We start from the raw sequence: 18018 nt of genomic DNA, 5'->3' as shown, positions 1-18018 counted from the left end.
GTCTTTGGCATTACGCTTTGCGCAGAGAGGTACGCCCCGCGTATTCACGAATACGCCCCGCGTGTTGGTGCTTCTGAACCTGAAATGCTTTATCGGTGTATTTCACGCGTGGCGTGTTTGGTGTCACGCCCCGCGTAGTCGAGCCTCTTCTATGTCTCGCGGGCTGGTTGCTACATCAACTGCGTCCCACATATTTTGGAAATATTTCTTCAAGTATTTACCGTTGATGTATCTCCTGTGTGGTTCCCTGCCCAGGCTCTTTAACCAATACGCGTTCCCGGGAAGCACTTTATGGATTTGAAATGGTCCTTCCCAGTTAGGCGACCACTTTCCAAACTCACGGTCTTTCGTCCCAATTGGTAGGATTAACTTCCACACTAGTTCGCCTTCTCTGAAGCTTTTCTTTTTGACTTTCCTGTTGTACACGTCTTCCACTTTCTTCTTTTGGATCATCATACAATCGAGCGCTTTCTGCCTTTCGTAGTCCAAATCTTCTAGTAACATGGTCATGGCTTGTACGTAATTGTCCGGCTCTAAGTCATTCTGACGCATTACTCGTAATGAAGGCACGATGACTTCTAATGGTATTACTGCATCATGACCAAATGTTAGAAAAAATGGACTAACTCCGGTCGCTCGTGTCTTAGACGTTCGCATGGCCCACAGTGTTTCTGAGAGAACTTTGTGCCATTCTCTAGGATTGTCTTCTAGCATCTTTTCCAAGATTTGGATCAAGATCTTGTTGGACGCCTCCGCTTGACCATTCACTTGTGCATAAAATGGGGTAGAGTGAATCAACTTAATCTCGTACTCTTCAACGAACTCGTTCATATCTTCGCCTGTGAACATGGTCCCCTGATCCGTGGTGATGGATTCTGGGATTCCGAATCTATGAATCAAGTTCTCTTTGATGAACCGTATCACTTGTGTTTGGCCGACTTGTTTCATTGGTGCTGCTTCCACCCATTTGGAAAAGTAATCTGTGGCAACTATGATGAAACAATGGCCCTTTGATGAAGCTGGGAATATTTTCCCTATTAGATCAATAGCCCACCCTCTAAATGGCCACGGCTTTACTACTGAGTGTAATTCTTCTGCCGGGACTCGTTGGATTTGGCCATTTAGTTGACACTTCTTGCAACCCTTCGCATATGTGATGCAATCGCACAGGATCGTTGGCCAGAAGTATCCATGGCGATTGATAAGCCATCGCATTCTCCTTCCGGATTGGTGAGCTCCGCATATGCCTTCATGGACTTGCTTCATGACTTCCATTGCTTTTGGGAAGCCGAGACATTTGAGTAGCATTCCGTCGTAGCTCTTACGGTATAAATCACCTGCCATCAACATGTAATTTCGAGATTGAATGCTCAATGAATATTTTACTTTTTTGGATGGGTCATTGATGTAGTCGGTAAAGGGTTTCCTCCAATCCTGAGCTAAGTTGATGTCGATGTCGAATGATTCCAACTGGATACCTCTGTCTGCTACGGATGGATGCCCTTATCTTCTAATGATGACGACCTTGTACGCTGTTTCTTTGGAGATCTTCATTCCAGAAGCGATTTGGGCTAACTCGTCAGCTTCCCAATTGTCATTTCTTGGAATATGCTCCAAACTAACCTCATCAAACATTTCCAGAAGTTGAATCGCAAACGCGAAATAAGGTAGCAAGGATAAACTTGAGCATTTATATTCTCCTGTCAGGTGCCGTATGACTAACTGTGAATCGCCGAAAATCTTGACCTCTTTCGCTCCTAGGTCTTTCAAGATCTCTAAGCCGATGATTAGAGCTTCATACTCAGCCTGGTTGTTCGTGCACTCAAAATCCAAGTTTATCGCTAATATTGTCTTAGTTCCGGATGGGGCTGTGATGATTACTCCTGCTCCGTTGGAACTGTCTGTGCTTGAACCATCGAACTTCAACTGCCATGGTTCTTTGTGCGTCATGTAAATTGGCAGTTCTGATTCCTCAGGATATTGAAAGTTGGTTGGGTGGTCGGCCACAAAATCTGCGATTGCCTTCCCTTTTATCGAGGACTGCGGGAGATACACCAAAGTGAACTCGGCCAATGCTAGTGACCATTTTCCTATTCTTCCTGAGAGGATAGGCTGGTTTAGCATGTATTTGACCAAGTCGGTGCTAGCGATCACGTAAACTCTTGCTTTGAGTAAATAATGCCTCAACTTTGTGCAAGCGAAGTAAAGGGCCAAGCATGTCTTCTCGACTGGGCTGTATCTTGTCTCCACCGATAGCAAGGTTCGACTTAGATAGTAGATGGCTTGTTCATGACGGTTTGCGTTGTCTTGAGCGAGCAAGCATCCAATTGACTCGTCGGTCGCTGATATATAGAGCTTGAGTGGAGTATCCTCCCTTGGTGGCATCAACACAGGTGGATTACTCAAGTAGGTTTTATCTCTTCGAATGCCGTTTGATGCTTGTCGTCCCACTTGAAGCTTTCTTCGTCTTTGAGTCTTAACAGATCTGAGAATGCTCTGGACTTTCCAGCCAAGTTTGATATGAATCGTCTCAAGTAGTTTACTTGGCCCAAGAACCGTTGCAACTCCTTCTTGTTCTTCGGAGGTTGAGCTTCTTTGATTGCTTTCGCCTTATTGTCGTCAATCTCGATCCCTCTTTGGTGGACCAAGAATCCGAGAAAGTTCCCTGCTTTGACCCCGAAAGAGCACTTCAGAGGGTTGAGTTTTAAATTGTACTTACGCATCCGCTCGAAACTCTTCCTCAAATGGCCGACGTGTTCTACCTCTCGCTTGGATTTGATAACGATGTCGTCCACGTATACCTCCATAGAGGTGCCGAGTAAATCGTGAAATATGGCATTCATTGCTCTTTGGTATGTGGCGCCGGCATTCTTTAAACCGAACGGCATGACGACCCATTCGAACGTGCCGATCGACCCTGGGCATCGAAATGCAGTTTTTGCAATGTCTTCTTCGGCGATGGGGATTTGGTTATACCCCGCATAGCAATCGCAAAGAGATATTAATTCATTTTTGGACACAGCGTCTACTAGCATATCAGCGATAGGCATCATATAGATGTCTTTTGGCGTAGCTAGATTTAGATCGCGGAAATCTACGCATACGCGTAATTTACCGTTCTTCTTTACTACGGGCACGACGTTTGATAGCCATACCGCATACTTTGCTGGTCTGATGAATTTAGCTTTGAACAGTTTTTCTATTTCTTCCTTTACTTTGCCTTCAACCTCTTTGTTCATCCTTCTTGTTGGTTGCTTGAAGGGTTTGAACTCCGGTTTGATTGGCAACCTATGTTCCACAACATCTTTGCTTAATCCGGTCATTTCGTCGTAATTCCACGCGAAACAGTCTTTGAACTCTCTTAGCAAAACGATGATGGCTTCTTTTAACGTTGGGCGTAGCAGGCTGCTGACAAATGTAACCCGAGGCTCATCTTCTGTCCCTAGGTTCACTTCGTCTAGAGGGTCGACTGCCATGGAACCTTCATCTTCTAACTTTGGGTTCGCCCTTTTCAGATCTTGTAACTGGATTTCTTCTCCTAGAGGATCTAGTTCTGCTACTCCTTCGGGTGCTTCGATTTCTGAGATCCTCATGTCGTTCTCCTGGTATAGTTTCTCCGCTAGTTGTTGTGCATTCAGTTTTGATATAGTGGCTGAAGCCACCGCTTCTTTTCCGGATGTTGTCTTGATCATGGAATTTCTTCAATTAGTGGTTCATCACGGAATGGCCTTCGGCGGGGCACGATTGCCGTTGGCCTTAGGATGTTCTTAATTTCTTCGCCACATGATTGTTCTTTGTACTTGGTTCCCACTCGGATTGGGCCTACAGATTCCTCGTATAGTCTCGCCTCGACCACATCTGAGTAGGTTTCGAATGGTTTCTCGTTTGCCCGGATGACTTCCACCTTGTCACCCTTCCAAAACAGAAGAAGTTGGTGCAAAGACGACGGGATGCATGAGTTGGAGTGAATCCAATCTCTCCCTAACAGTGCCTGATAACTCGCGGTTGAATTTACCACGAAGAAAGCGGCCATGGCGGTATGAGAGCCCACGGTGAGTTCCAATGGTAGGACGTCGTATGTCTTTGCAATTTCTCCCGTGAAGGCTGAAACTGATACCTCTGATGAGATTATATCTTCCTCTGATTTCCCTAAGGCTAGGACCATCTTCATTGGCATGATGTTAACGGCTGATCCATTGTCGATGAGCACCCTGGAAATTGGTTTGCCATCTACATGGGCCTTGACGTATAGAGGTTTGATATGGCGAGTCATCCTCGGAGTGGGTTTGTCAAAGTAAACCCTCTTCATGCCCTCTTCGCCTGATTCCTTCGGTGTTGCGTCTTCTTGCTCCTTGTACTTGTATTTGGGGATTTCCTTCCTAATGTCGTCGCTTCTAAAGTCTGAAGGTAAGATTAAAGAGGTAGATGCACAGTCTATCCGTATGATGAAATCTCCAACCCGGATCTGGAGGTTCTTCTCTTAGTTTCTTCCTCCTCTTTTTACATCGTTGGAGTTGACGCTGGATGACTCCTTTTGACTATTTCTCTTTTCTGCCTCTCTTTTCCTTAATCTTCTCTTTGCATTCCTGGAGAGAGGCCTTGGGAATTTCTTGTGGCTATTTAATTGCCATTGATTGAGGGGTGACGTGCTCGAGGGTGTTACGAAACATGGCCGTTGTTGTTGCACGTCTCTTTTCTTTGCGTTTCGTGACTACTTTGAGCTGTCCTCTGACTTAGATGGCGTCGCTTTTGGTACCCATATTTGTCGAGTTTTTACGTCGCCCTGTTGCTTTCCCTTGCCCCCCACACTAGTGAAGTGGCATTGACCATGTTGGCTACTGGGAATGGGTCCTCGTCGATTAGCATGCTTTCCTTCTTTTCCGGGAACTAGAGTATCCCGCGGTTGATCCTATCCTGCACGGCATTTCTAAAACCAAAACATGCTTGAGTGTTGTGGCTCCAGTTGTCATGATACTTACAGTAGTCTCGTCCGTGTATTTCCTCTTTGGGTGGGATCACATGTCTAGGAGGCAATGTAATGAACTGCTCCTTTAACAGATAGTCGAAGATCTCTTCCGTCTTCGAGACGTCAAACGTATATTGGGTGGTTGGGCTCCTCTTCACTACTTCCTGTGCTTTGGGATTTTTTAACAACACGGGACATGTTCGAGATCCGGTGTTTGTTAAGTCGGCGATGGCTACCTCATGCGTTTGTACCTCCCCTTGGTAGCTTCCCACAGAGTTCTTCTTGCGTCGATGATCTTCCCTCATCAACTCCTCGTACTCGGAAACCTTGGCCACCAACTCGTAGTAATCGCGGAAATCTATCCCCTGAAACTTCTTCCGGTTTTCGAATTCCAACCCACGTTGGGCAATCTTCATGAACTCGACCTCGGGGATATTGATTCGACATCGATGTCGCATCTTTTTGAATCGGTTGATGAAATTTTCAACCGGTTCTCCATGCCGTTGCGTCATTCGGGACAGCTTCGCAACACAGACCTCGGGCTCTGTCTGATAGAACTGGTTGTGGAACAGTCTTTCCATTTGTTCCCATCCAAGAATGGATCCGGATGGTAAGGTGGTGTACCAAGAGAAAGCTGGTCCCGTTAGTGAACCTGGGAATAACCGCAAGCGTAACATGTCGAAGTTCGTGTCCATGCTTAAACCACTGCACTGAAAGGTGAAACGTGCCACATGCTCCATGGTGGATTGCCCTTCTTCCCCTGAAAATAAAGTGAAATCAGGCACTCTAAAATTGTGGGGAAACGGGTATAACTGATCATAGTGTCGTGGATAGGGTTTCTGGAATTCGGGTCGGTATACTTCCCTCACGGCTGGCCCATAGATCTCTTGGACGATGTTTCTTATGCGTTGGGTCTCTCCCAAGTTGTTGGCGGTGGTGGGCTCCATGCGTGTATTCGTCGTCCGTTGTGGGTGAAAGTTGGCTTGTCTCACATTGCCCCCCACATTACGAGCATAGCTTTCCTCGTAATGTTCGGCATGGTTGCTAGGTCCTGTGTGAGATCTAAATTGTTGTTGAGGTGGCGGGACTTGAGTAGGTTCTGGGCTGATCCTGTCCCCGCGCTCATTGAACCTGAGATTCTCTTCTCGAGCTGGTGGCGGGGTATACCTTTCCCCAGCCCCTGATGTCAGTGTTTTCTTCCCGCAATCTCCCGGTCCTTGAGATGTCAACCTTTGTGTGAACAACTCGGCGCACTTTTCCGGGATTTTACTGATCTCTCCGGTTAAATCAACGATCCTTTCCTCGAGAGCCGATCCCTTATTGGAATTGTTTGCCACCTCGTTGTTGGCTTGCATTGCCTTGCATATGTCCTCATGACTTTCCTTCATGGATTGTGAAAACCCGCGTAGGAATTGGTCGATTTGGTTTTCTAATTTCGTAAAAAAGGGTGTTAGGTCGAATGAGGGTGAGCCTTGAGGTGGTTGTTGGTTTGCACCTCCGCTATTGTTCATGGTCTCAGCCGCACCGCCTTCGGGCATACCAGGTTCGTTGCTCTGGTCGCGGTTCTGATTTTGACTCTCTTCAGAGTCCAATGGGATGGGATCTTTCCTCGTGTTCTTCCTAAGAGGCATTCTTTGTGAATACGTATAGGAAAAAATGATGAAATCAAATTAGATCTAATATTGAACCAAGAAAGAACAAGAAAATAATTAAATAGTTATTAATGGGATAAAAGCAAAGCATAAAAAATAAGCGATAAAAAAAATGAGCGTGAAGAATATATACGTGGTATGAAAAACAAGTCTTAAAATTTTTTTGGCAAAGCCTAAAGAAAAAGTCCCACTGGGCGTGCCAAAAATTGTTAGCTTTATTTTGCGAATATGCTAATTTCAACCTTATCACGTGTGGTTAGGGTGCGGGCGTGCCAGAGAAATTATTTCTCAAAATATTAAAGACGGTTAAGTTTATGGAATTGCGCGCCAAAACTTGAAATCTTAAACGGAGCGATTGGCGAGGGACGCAAGGATTGAAAAAGTCCCTCTTGGGTCTCTAGCGCCGTTATAGAAACTTTGCTAGATAAATTATTCTATTTAAGCTAATGCGGGTAAATTGAAGACGAGAAAATAAAGGAATTTAAAGTGCGAAATTGACACGAGATTTGATGAAAATTGGTATTTTATTGATTGAATAAGCGTTTGAAACATGAAATTGGAAATGAATTACAATTGAAGAACTTCTATACTAAACATATAGCTAATTCAATTGAAATGGAATAACAAATCAAATACGAGGAATTGAAATGCAATTAAATAAAACTTGGAATTCAACAACAAACTCGGAGCCACAATAGCTATCTCGGATTGATGTTGAATCTTGGCGTCGGCGTGAGGTCCTTGGAGAGCTGCAATCGGTCGGGCCCGTACGGTATGTGCTTGGTGCAATGGCAAAACGTTGGTAGGCAAATGGGGCATATTTAGACCTTAACTTCGGGAGCTTGGTTTGAGTGCTTAAGAATGCGGAATTGGGCTTGTAAGTAGTGTAAATTGAACTTCAGAATGCCAGGAACAACTTTGTATAAGGGCTCGAAAGCTAAAACGAATTGGAAATGGACGAAATTGAGAGTTGAAAATGATTGGACGAATCTGGAAAAATCTGGGCAGAGTAACTAAAAGAATTTGAGCTGGAAAGATCAGCGTGTAACTATAGTTTCTGGGCACGGAATTGGGAAATTAAAAACACTAGATTGAAATTCAAGACGTCAGGAACAACTTTGTCGAAGGGATCGAAGGCAAAAAATGATTTAAAATGGACGGAATCGGGCTTTGAAAACGATTGGACGAATCTGGAAAATTGATTTGGAAATGAAATTCTAATTTAAAATTGAGCAGAGTAACAGCTTAGGAATGCTAAATTGAATTGAGAAACTTGAAAGAAAGACTATTGGAACTTGAATTAGAACTAAAGAAAGCTTAAAAGAAAATCGAAGCTAAGAAAAAACGAAGAACGAAAAAGAAAAACTTGAAGAACTTGAAGAACTTGAAGAACTAGAAGCTAAGAACTTGAAAACTAAGAACTAGAAAAGAGAGAGTATTGAAAGGGACCTTTAGGAAGGGGATTGTGTTTGTGTTGAGTGTGAAAAATAAGGAAGGGGATGGGGTCTATTTATAGTTTTTTAGAGTGGCATTTTGGTAAATAATCAGTGGTATTTTGGTAAATAGTCACCAACTAACTTAACCAAACCCAACTAACTCTAATTAACTAACTTAACCTCCTCAAACTGCCGTTAACTGCTTCTGGACGAGACGACACGCCCCGCGTATACTCTGCCACGCCATGCGTGTTGGCGGACATTAGGCCTAGTGCGTTTCATTGATGGTTTCCACGCATGGCGTCTCTGGTGTCGCGTCCCGCGTGAAGGATTACGCCCCGCGTCTTGTAGATACGCCCCGCGTCTTCAAGCCTCTGATCCTGGCATGCTCCGCGAATGCGTCTTACGCACGGCGTATTGGCAAATACGTCCCGCGTGAGAAATTACGCCCCGCGTAAGGTGAAGGGCGCGCTGCGTGTTTGCGTTTTGACGTTGATTTCTCCGCACGTCTTGTTTACGCGCTGCGTATTGAGGACACGCCCCGCGTGGTGCCGGATTTTCCCACGGGTTGAAGCTTAGCTTATAGGTGTATTATTTCTAGAAAATATAAACTATATCCTAAAAATATAACCTAAGCATTTATATACATAAAAATAATTATTTTATTTTTCTGGGCTAACAGCATCATACACTTCCATCTCAAGAAACACATTGACACCAAGTATCACTTCATTAGAGAATGCATTGGAAAGAAAGAAATTCAGCCGAAGCATGCACCATCCAAAGATCAAGTTGCTGATATATTCACTAAGACTTTGGAGTTTGAAGATTTCAGCACATTAAAGATTGTTCTTGGTGTTACTAAGGGATAAAAGAAATTATAAGTTTAAGGGATGTGTTGAAAAATTAAACTTATTTATTAAAGTCTTAATTATGATACAAAATTCTAAAAGTTGTTATTTCTTAAGAGTCACATGTATCTACAAAGAATTGTGTTGTTTCTTAATAGTTGTCTATATTTTCTAAGAGTTGTGTTGTTTTTTAAGAGTCTTATTTATAATCTATATATACCTATAAATAGAAGCAGTATGGTAAGAGATTTTTTTTCCAGCAATTATACTCTTCCTCCATGACTCAAAATTGTACTAGACCTTGAATCTAGCCATATAAAGTTAGGTATTGATTTCAAAACTAGGCCTCCACAAATATTTCACAATCACAGACATAAATATAAAACAATCCCAATATTAATAAATGTGGTTTATTCCACTTAATAAGAAAAAAAAAAAAAAAAAAGACAACTAGAGATTCGTTGCACAATAAGCAAGGATCGATTATGAGTTTGTCCAAAGGCAAAGGACCGAATAATGAGATTATTTATTAGAGTATAAAAGTAGTGAGCAAATAAGAGAAATTACAGCCTCATAAAAATCCAGAGAAGATATAATATTTTAGCAGAACATGTACAATCTTCCTTAATTCGGATCAACAGTATTTCAATGCAAGCAATTGGCTCCGTCTCCCTCAAATTCCATCAGGACTGGATTGCATCCCTTAACTATACTTTCAGAAGTGACTGAAAACCAACATGCACAACTTTGTTACAAAGCTTAATCGATAAAAAAAAATATATATATATATATATATATACCTTATTATGATGTAATCAGCATCCTACAAATGAGATGAAGGTGGTGGACGGAGAACCAACCACCCCTTAACAATGTCCATAAGAAGTGAGTTGAAATATGATTATATATTTGATACTTTGTAATTTCCTATTAGTATTTGAATTAAAAAAAAAAAGAATAAAATTGAGAAAAGTTACCTTTATTTTAGTAGAATTGGTGGCCCTAGCAGAAGCTATACTGGTAAAAGCAAACCTAGGTTTCTTATCAGCTGGTGTCAATATTCTAAAAGAACATAATAAATTTTCATCGACGCTCATGATGGCACCAGCATTGTCAAATTCCCCACAATAATTTGGAGCTGAAAATATGGTTACTAGTTGCCTATTTGCGAAAAACTCATACCCATCTTCCACTACCTGCATTTTACATTTTGATTTTTCAAACTGAAAATCTATTTGCCATGTGATGTGAGTTTACAAGTTTAAAAAGAAACCTGATGAGCTCGGCAAATTAAATCGAGATCATGCTTCCTCAAAAAGTCAAAAACCCTATCGGCACCAAAAATATAAGAAACACCTCTTTCATTTGCACCCCAACCTTGAATCTCATTACTAGGATCAGACCACAGAAGATCACATAACAAACCAGATTCAGGAACACTAGTTGGTCGTGGCAAATTCCTAATCTGATTCAAATTGTGAAGATCAGGTGAAAGTCCACCGTGCATACACAGAATCTTATCATCAATAAGAGCAGCCACAGGCAAGCAATTGAAACAATCTGTGAACATCTTCCACAGCCTCACATTGAATCTTCTTTTGCATTCATCATAGAATCCATAGATTCTATTTAGGGATGCACATTCATGGTTTCCTCTTAATAGGAAAAAGTTCTCTGGGTATCTGATTTTGTAAGCAAGAAGAAGACAAATACTTTCAAGGCTTTGCTTTCCACGGTCTACGTAATCGCCTAAGAATAGATAGTTGGATCGAGGAGGTAATCCGCCATACTCGAAAAGCTTCAGAAGATCAGGATATTGCCCATGTATATCTCCTGCTCATAAGTTTAAACAGGAACTTATGTACTGTATAAGCTTAGCTTTTGGCTGCTTTATAAATTAGAATATCTCGTGGATTTGTTCTTCAATGTCATAACAAATAACAGGGGACAATTTCCTGTAATCTAACAAACAAGTTTTCTGTTTTGAGCTTAAGGAAAGTGTTTGGTTTTCCAACAGGCAGAACCATAACCAAATACTTGGGTCAATACTCAATGGACAAAAATCAAATTTATCACCAATTCTCAAAAAGATATCTTTACGTCTTATAATGGAAATTCTCTATCAATAAATGTAATTTTTTTTTTTTTTTTGTTATTTCTAAAGTTAGGCCCTCATTATTAATTTAGACTTAATTGAACTTTAGGTATCAGTTTGATCTTTAAATTTAATTTTTTTTTATAAACTAATCCAAATTTTATAAATTTTAAAAATTAAAATGGATTGTATTAAAATTAATTTGTCAAAATTTAGTAACTTGAAAAATAGAGTTGATACTTGAAATTCAAAAAATATTACAAAGGTGATTTTAATCCTTAATTCATTATAATTTAGTTCACGGGTTAGTTACTATTGAACTGTGATTTGACCTCTATTTAAGAAAAAAAAAACTATAATCATCCAGTCCAAAATAACAGAGCTCGACATATAAAGTATCTATCATACTTTCTAATAGAAATAAAACCATCATTTCGAAAAAAAAAAAAAATAGAAATAAAACCATACTAATTGAATAATTATTACCCTGATACATAAAGCCAAATTTTAATTGAGCTAGCTATGGAAACCCATAATCATACATTAGAGAACTAATAATTAAATCATAGAGAAACAAAAATTGAAAGATATTGATGATATTGTACCACAGATTTTGATAGGGGCTTCAAGCTCCAAAAGATTAGGCTGCCTGAGAAAAATATCCCTGGAAACGACACAAAGCTGCCTAATCTCAGGCTCAGAAAGTTGGACTAGCTTCCCTGGTTTGCCTCTGACTTCAAGCAACCTACTGATTACACCATCAATAACACCTCGCTCCATTTCTATTTTCACAACTTCAAAATGAAGCTAACACAGAACAGAACAATGCAACTATAAGATAAAGTAAAGTAGCAACAAGGGAGAGAATAAAAAGCCAGCACAGCAGCACTACTCCTTCCTTTGACCTTGTTCAGATGTTACAAACACACCACTTGTTCTTTTCTTCCTTTTTCTTTTTTGAAAAAGAATGAAATAATTTGTGGTGGAGGATAGAATAGAATGAATCAATGTAATAAAGGACCCAAAAGAATATATTCCTTCTTGTTTTACCAAACAGAAAGGTGGTGTGTGTGGTATTTTTGAGATAGGCAGGGAATTCAAAACAAAATAGAGGGAGGAGAGGTAAAGGGTTTCGGTAGGTGATCAAAATGGACCCCCATGAGAACAGCCCCTCCTATTCTACTATGGTTCTAGACCGCAATGGTCCGGGACCGTTCAGATTGCGCCACATCATCATCAACCGCAATCTAAGCAACCTCAAATCATTATGATCCAGAACTACAATAGAATCACTTAAAAGAGGAAATACACTCGTTTGATAGTCATAGTCGGTTCTAACAATTTATGGACCTAGTGAAATAACAGACAAGGGTCTTTAATAACAAATTTATATGAAAAAAAAATTAAAATATATTTCAATCAATAACAAACAAATAATATTGCATTAGTAATTATACGGTACGTATTATTACGTTCAATAAATTGTTTATCCAAAATCAAAAAGATGTTTCATCATTTTTTTAGATTAAAATTAATTGGACATCTTTTAAGTCTAAAATACAATTATTTAACCCTTTAAAAACTAAACAATATTGATAACTCGCGATGAACTTCTGATCGGATTCCTTCCCTGCGGGGGGCGTCGTTGGGTTCGACAGGGGGAAGCTCCGATGCCAAAGTTAGTATAGGAATAAAGAATAAACTGTATTGACAGAATAGGGTTTGAAACTGAAAAAGTGTGTGTACCTCAATAGCTTGGGATGTAAGCTATTTATAGTCATGAAGTCGTAACTCCTAGTAACTAGAAAGTCTCCATTAATGCCTCATTAATGGTGGTTACGGATCTCCTTTAAGCTTGGCCGTTAGCTCGTTAAAGAAACATTAACTGCCTTTATTGGGAACCGGCCCAACCGTTCGGCGGGCGGATCGAGGCATGATGGCGGGTCTCCCATAGGTTTGACTACGGACCTCGCGTGGCGGAGTCCAGGTGATACATCATTCGGATGACTTCCTTGATACGCCATCGCTTCTCAGACCGCCCTAATACGTGGCCGTTTTGGCAAATATCCTCTTTGATCCCTTGGATAATATCTCGATGTTATCAGAAGCCCCCCCAAAGTTCCACTAAAGTCCTTTAGGGCTTTTGCACTTCCTTGCACGCCGCCATGATGAATCACATTTATGATCACTCTGTTCCAGGCCATTCATCGAGCGACATGTGTCCTAGGCGCGCTGCTCGAGGTAGGAGGTGATATCTTCTTCAACCTCTCTCTTCTCTTTCTGATTTACTTGCTATTCTCCTCTCATTTTGTTCGAGTTTCCTCAGAGCATTTTCCGGCATCAAGAATCTTCGAAGCTTCCGATTCTCATGTAAGTTAATCTTCTCGTCTTGTTTTCTGGGTTTTTTATGAGTTCTTCTTCTGGGTCTACTACTGAACTTTTTCATTTGACCACCACTTCCTCCGAAATTAGCTGGACTACTTCTTCCAAGAGTTTTAGTTCTTCTAAAAGTACACCTATCTGTGATTTTACCGAGTTGTGTAATACGGTGAGGGAGAGTAGGAATCGCCGAACCCGTTTGTTTAGGACTCAAAATTTTCCTGCCGTCGTGACTCATATTGCTCCGGCGATATATTCTAGGAGATTTTCCGGAATGGAGGCTTCTTCTTCAATTCCGATTAGGAAAAAAGCTCATAGGGCAGAGTCTACCCCATCTCGTATGAGCGTCGCGGATCTAGCAGATTTGGCGAATCGTCATCCGTGGATCAAGGATTACGAGACTGAGTTGGCGGCTGCCCACCAGCGACCCGCCTGTCCGCCCGTCGGATATCTGTCTGTGTATAGTTTCCATGTAGAGAGAGGATTCCGTCTTCCTCTTCCTAAGATGATAGCGGATATCCTGGAGTATTTTGGGATCACTGTCTGCCAGCTGCATCCAAATGGCTGGTTGGATTTGGCTTTAGATTGTTATCTAGCTTCAAACTTGGGGGTAATCTGTAATCCTCGAGTCTTCCAGTCTCTTCACAAGCCTACGAAGCGTAAATCCGAGTCTTTCTATACCTTCGCCAAATTCAAAACTTACTCGCCCTTCTGTGGTAAGATGTCGAACGTCCATCTCTGGGACGAAAGATTCTTTTTTTTTAAAGTGAAAGAAGGCGAACCCCTAGGATTCCCGTCGGTTTGGAATGCCAAACCTCTACATATTGCTGGAGATCTACGTATACTGACGGACAACGAAGAGAAGGTGGCGGATCTCATGAAAAGCATTAAGACTGATGCTTGGACGTACGCCGATGCTTTGGAATTCATGATGAATGATGTTCCTTTGATCCGCCGTGAAGAGGATAGAATTACTTACGTGAAGTTTACCCAACTAGATAAAGCTAATTTTGTTTCTTCCTTGAACTTTGATTATTTCGTTGTTCCCTTGTCAGGGGTTTGTCTGAGGCAAGTCGCGCCCTTGTAGAGATGCGTAGAAAACAGAAGGAGCTAGAGGCCCAAAAAGATACGCAAGTGGCGGATCCCCATAAGAGCTCTGGGAAGCGTCCTGCTGATGACGTTGCGGATCCCCCTCTGCAAAAGAAGAAGAGATCTGTTGCTTCCGGTGGAGGAAAGTTACTGGCGGATGCCATGAGAGCTGAGAAGCCGCTAACGGAACTAGAGCAGGTATGTTTGCTTTACCGTCTTTCCTTTTCTTATCACGGATCCTAATTTTGGTCTTTTAATTCTTGCACAGGTGGTTAAGCCTGATGTGGGCGGGTACTGGCTCGCCAAGTACGGTCATAAAGGGTGTCTAAGGAATGAGTCAGTCATCAATGATCTGGACGAGGCCCTTGGTCAACTTGGCAAAGTGCAGGAGAGCCAGAACAAGTTCTCCGGGTCAGCCCATGCCAAGATGGGAAAAAGGGATCTCCTTTCGGTGAGCTTTCTTTATCTCACATTTTTGGATGAAAGAGTGATCTCTACGAGGAGATTTGCATCTCACATCATCTTTTGTTTTAACAGGCGTATATGCACATGCGTGCCATGGAGGCAGATCTTCTGCAAGGGGTGGCGGATAAGGCGACTATCAAGAGGCTGGAGAAAGAGGTCGTCATTGCCAATACAAATGTCGCTTCCGCCATTGCTCTTAACGAGAGCAAAGATGCAGAGATCTGCAATTTAAAGGAGAAGTTGGAGGAGATGGAGAAGGATGCTAAGAATCACGAGGATGCCTTGCTGAACGCGGAGATCCTGGCGGAAGAACGTGCTTATTATTACGACGAATGGATCATGGCCTACGTTAAGCTTTCCTACCCTGAAATTGATTTTGTGGACCCAGAGTACTTGGTCCCCGAGGTTGAAGATTGCCTAAAATATCGCAAGATCCCCAACGCTAAGGATTTCATCCGCGATCAAATTCGGAAGAAGCTGAGCGGATCAGCTGAGGAGATCAAGCCTATGGTGGATCTTGAAGCGGAGGACCTCAGCGAATCATCTCAAGGGGCAGGCGAGAAGAGTAGTGATGTAATAGATTGTATGGTTCCTCAAGAAGGAACCATTATTGTAGGGAAGGAGATTCCTATAGAAGGCGCATCTGTTGAGAAAGATGCTAAGGAGGATACTCTTGTTTGAATGTAATTTACGTACAATTTATTTTAATCCTTTTTTGTAACCATTTATCTTTACTTTACGCTTTATATCTTTCAGCAAGTAATTTTATAGGTTTTAGGATTTATCTTGTTGGTTCGAGGTAGGTGGCCAGCCATACCCCGGAGTGTGAGCCTTTTTGAAGGCTTGAAGCTTTTATTCCTTTAGAGGAAGTTAAGCTGCCTTAGGCGATCGATTTGCTTCCTATCTTTGAGGTGAATCGATCCGCCACTAGGACTTAGAACTCTTTTTTGGAAAGAGTGTGTGAGAGTGTAAAGATCTCACGTCTGAGAAATGTTCTAACTCTATCTCTGACGGTGATCAATTGTTTCCTATCTTTGAGGTGAATTGACCCGCCGCTGAGATTGTTCTCCTATTTTTGAGGAGAAAGTAGTCATGCCATGATAGCATTTATTCCATTTGTGGGAATGCGTTTTGTTGCCTCCCCCATTTTTGAATCTGGAATATTTATACTACTGCAAGAAAAGTACTTAAAGAAAGAATTTGCAAGATGAAAATTTCCTTTTATTAAATGGCGATTCACCTTATTACAACGAATTTGTCTTATGTGTGAGCCTCGTTAAAACCTTTAATAAGAAAAACCACATGGGATAAAAACTTACTAAAGGAAAAAGAGTACTCAAGACCTTGGTTACATTTTATTCTCTGGCGAAATACTTGCGGAGGTTCAGAATATTCCACGTCCGTGGCAGAGTGTTCCCCTCCATATCTTGGATTTTGAAAGTGGCAGGTCCAATTTTGGTGACTATTTTGTATGGCCCCGTCCAAGTGATTCCCAATTTTCCTTTGCCTTCCTAGGATTGAATTTTGTCCACCTTTCGGAGCACTAGGTCCCCTGGGCTCAGATCCACGAGCTTGGCATGTTTGTCGTGATAGGCTACAATCCTCTGTTTGTAGGCGGCCATTTGTACATACGCCTTCTCCCTTTTGTTTCCAATTGGTCCAGAATTTTCTTTAATCTTTGGTCATTCCTGTCTTCACAGTAAAACAAGACTCTATCGCTAGGGACCTGGATCTCGATAGGGATCACAGCTTCTACACTATAGGTGAGGGTGAATGGTGATTCGCCAGTTGCAGTTCGAGGAGTGGTTCTGTATGCCCATAGGACATTCATGAGGTGATCCGCCCACTTTTTATTATGCTCACCCAGTCTCTTTTTTATGCCATTGGCAATCATTCGATTCGTTACCTCGGTCATCCCGTTGGATTGGGGGTAGTAAACGGAGGCGAACCTGTTTTGAATGCCTTGGCTTTCACAGAATGTTCTGAACTCTCCATAATTGAACTGTGTCTCGTTGTCAGTGATAATCGTGTGGGGAACTCCGAATCTTCCGACTATGTTATCTCTGACAAACTCGACCATTCGCTCTGCATTTATGGAAGAGAGAACTTCGGCCTCAACCCACTTCGTAAAGTGGTCCACAGCTACTACAACATATTTCCTTTGTCTTTTGGTAGGAGGAAATGGGCCAACAATGTCAATCCCCAGATGGAAAAGGGTCTTCCTTTAACAATGGGCTTTTGTAGGTGCTTAGTGTTGAAACACCTTTCCACATGATTTTGATTTGACAAAATTATTTAAGTAATGATAAAAAATATTCTAACACATTAAATTTAAATGCTTTGATTTATTACACTAATGTGTTTGTTCAATGTTGAGTTTAATTGTTTACAAGACATTAAGATTAAAAAGCCCAAAGGCCCTTAAAGTGGAAGTCAAGCCCAAGTCAACACATCAAGACCATTCGGCCCGAGAGTTCAAAACGAAGTCGTATCAAGTAAAACGACGACTCAGCAGAAGAAGGATCGAGAAGCCTTCGAAGCAAAAGCTTCAAGTGGAAGCTGCTGAGTTGGACGACAATGCAGTCTGGACAGCGGCAGACAACGATCAACTTCTAGACAAAGTATTTCTACTTTGGGAAAAGTTCAGAAGGCGCAGGAAGCTGTCTCGTGGACTTTTCCTTAAATGTCGAAACATTCTGCCAAGGACTGACGAAGACAAAAGATGCAAGAATCCTATTGGCCAACAACGCTGAGCACGCCCAGAGTGACAACGACAGGAAGCTGATGCATGTCACCTAGTAGTGTTTTCTACGACGAAATGTATATTATGATGATTGCGCTATGACTATGGATGTGGTCTTTCTAAGTGCTTTGTATCTACTAGACGTCACTACTTAGGGGCAAGTGTACCCCGTCGTATCAAGTAATAATCCGGTTAAGACCGGGTATCGAATCCACAGGATTTATAACTGCAAGTATTAAACGACTCGGCTTTATACGTTATTTAAGCGGTGAATACTTTGAGGTTGGTGTGAGACACAACTACAAACTACTTCTAACTACGTGTGAGGCGAATTTATATAAC

General features: G+C 41.7%; 1 protein-coding gene across 2 annotated transcripts; it reads right to left on the bottom strand.

Moving 5' to 3' along the window:
* Window positions 1–9366: 9366 nt before the first annotated feature.
* On the bottom strand, window positions 9367–11949 carry LOC136218682 (serine/threonine-protein phosphatase PP1 isozyme 3-like). 2 transcript variants are annotated; one of them, XM_066005732.1, is made up of 5 exons: window positions 11606–11949; window positions 10179–10738; window positions 9883–10101; window positions 9706–9770; window positions 9367–9630 (listed from the first exon to the last, which is right to left on the bottom strand). In XM_066005732.1, the coding sequence occupies exons 1-4, from the start codon at window positions 11778–11780 to the stop codon at window positions 9729–9731; spliced, it is 996 nt and encodes a 331-aa protein (XP_065861804.1). In that variant the 5' UTR covers window positions 11781–11949; the 3' UTR covers window positions 9367–9630; window positions 9706–9728. The 2 variants fall into 2 exon arrangements, with proteins under 2 accessions (XP_065861804.1, XP_065861805.1); XM_066005733.1 differs by lacking the exon at window positions 9706–9770 and having other exon boundaries at window positions 9369–9630; window positions 11606–11946.
* Window positions 11950–18018: the final 6069 nt, after the last annotated feature.

Source organism: Euphorbia lathyris, chromosome 2 (assembly GCF_963576675.1).
Source record: "Euphorbia lathyris chromosome 2, ddEupLath1.1, whole genome shotgun sequence".
NCBI classification, from domain to species: Eukaryota; Viridiplantae; Streptophyta; class Magnoliopsida; order Malpighiales; family Euphorbiaceae; genus Euphorbia; species Euphorbia lathyris.
This window is presented reverse-complemented; position numbering and strand designations above follow the sequence as displayed.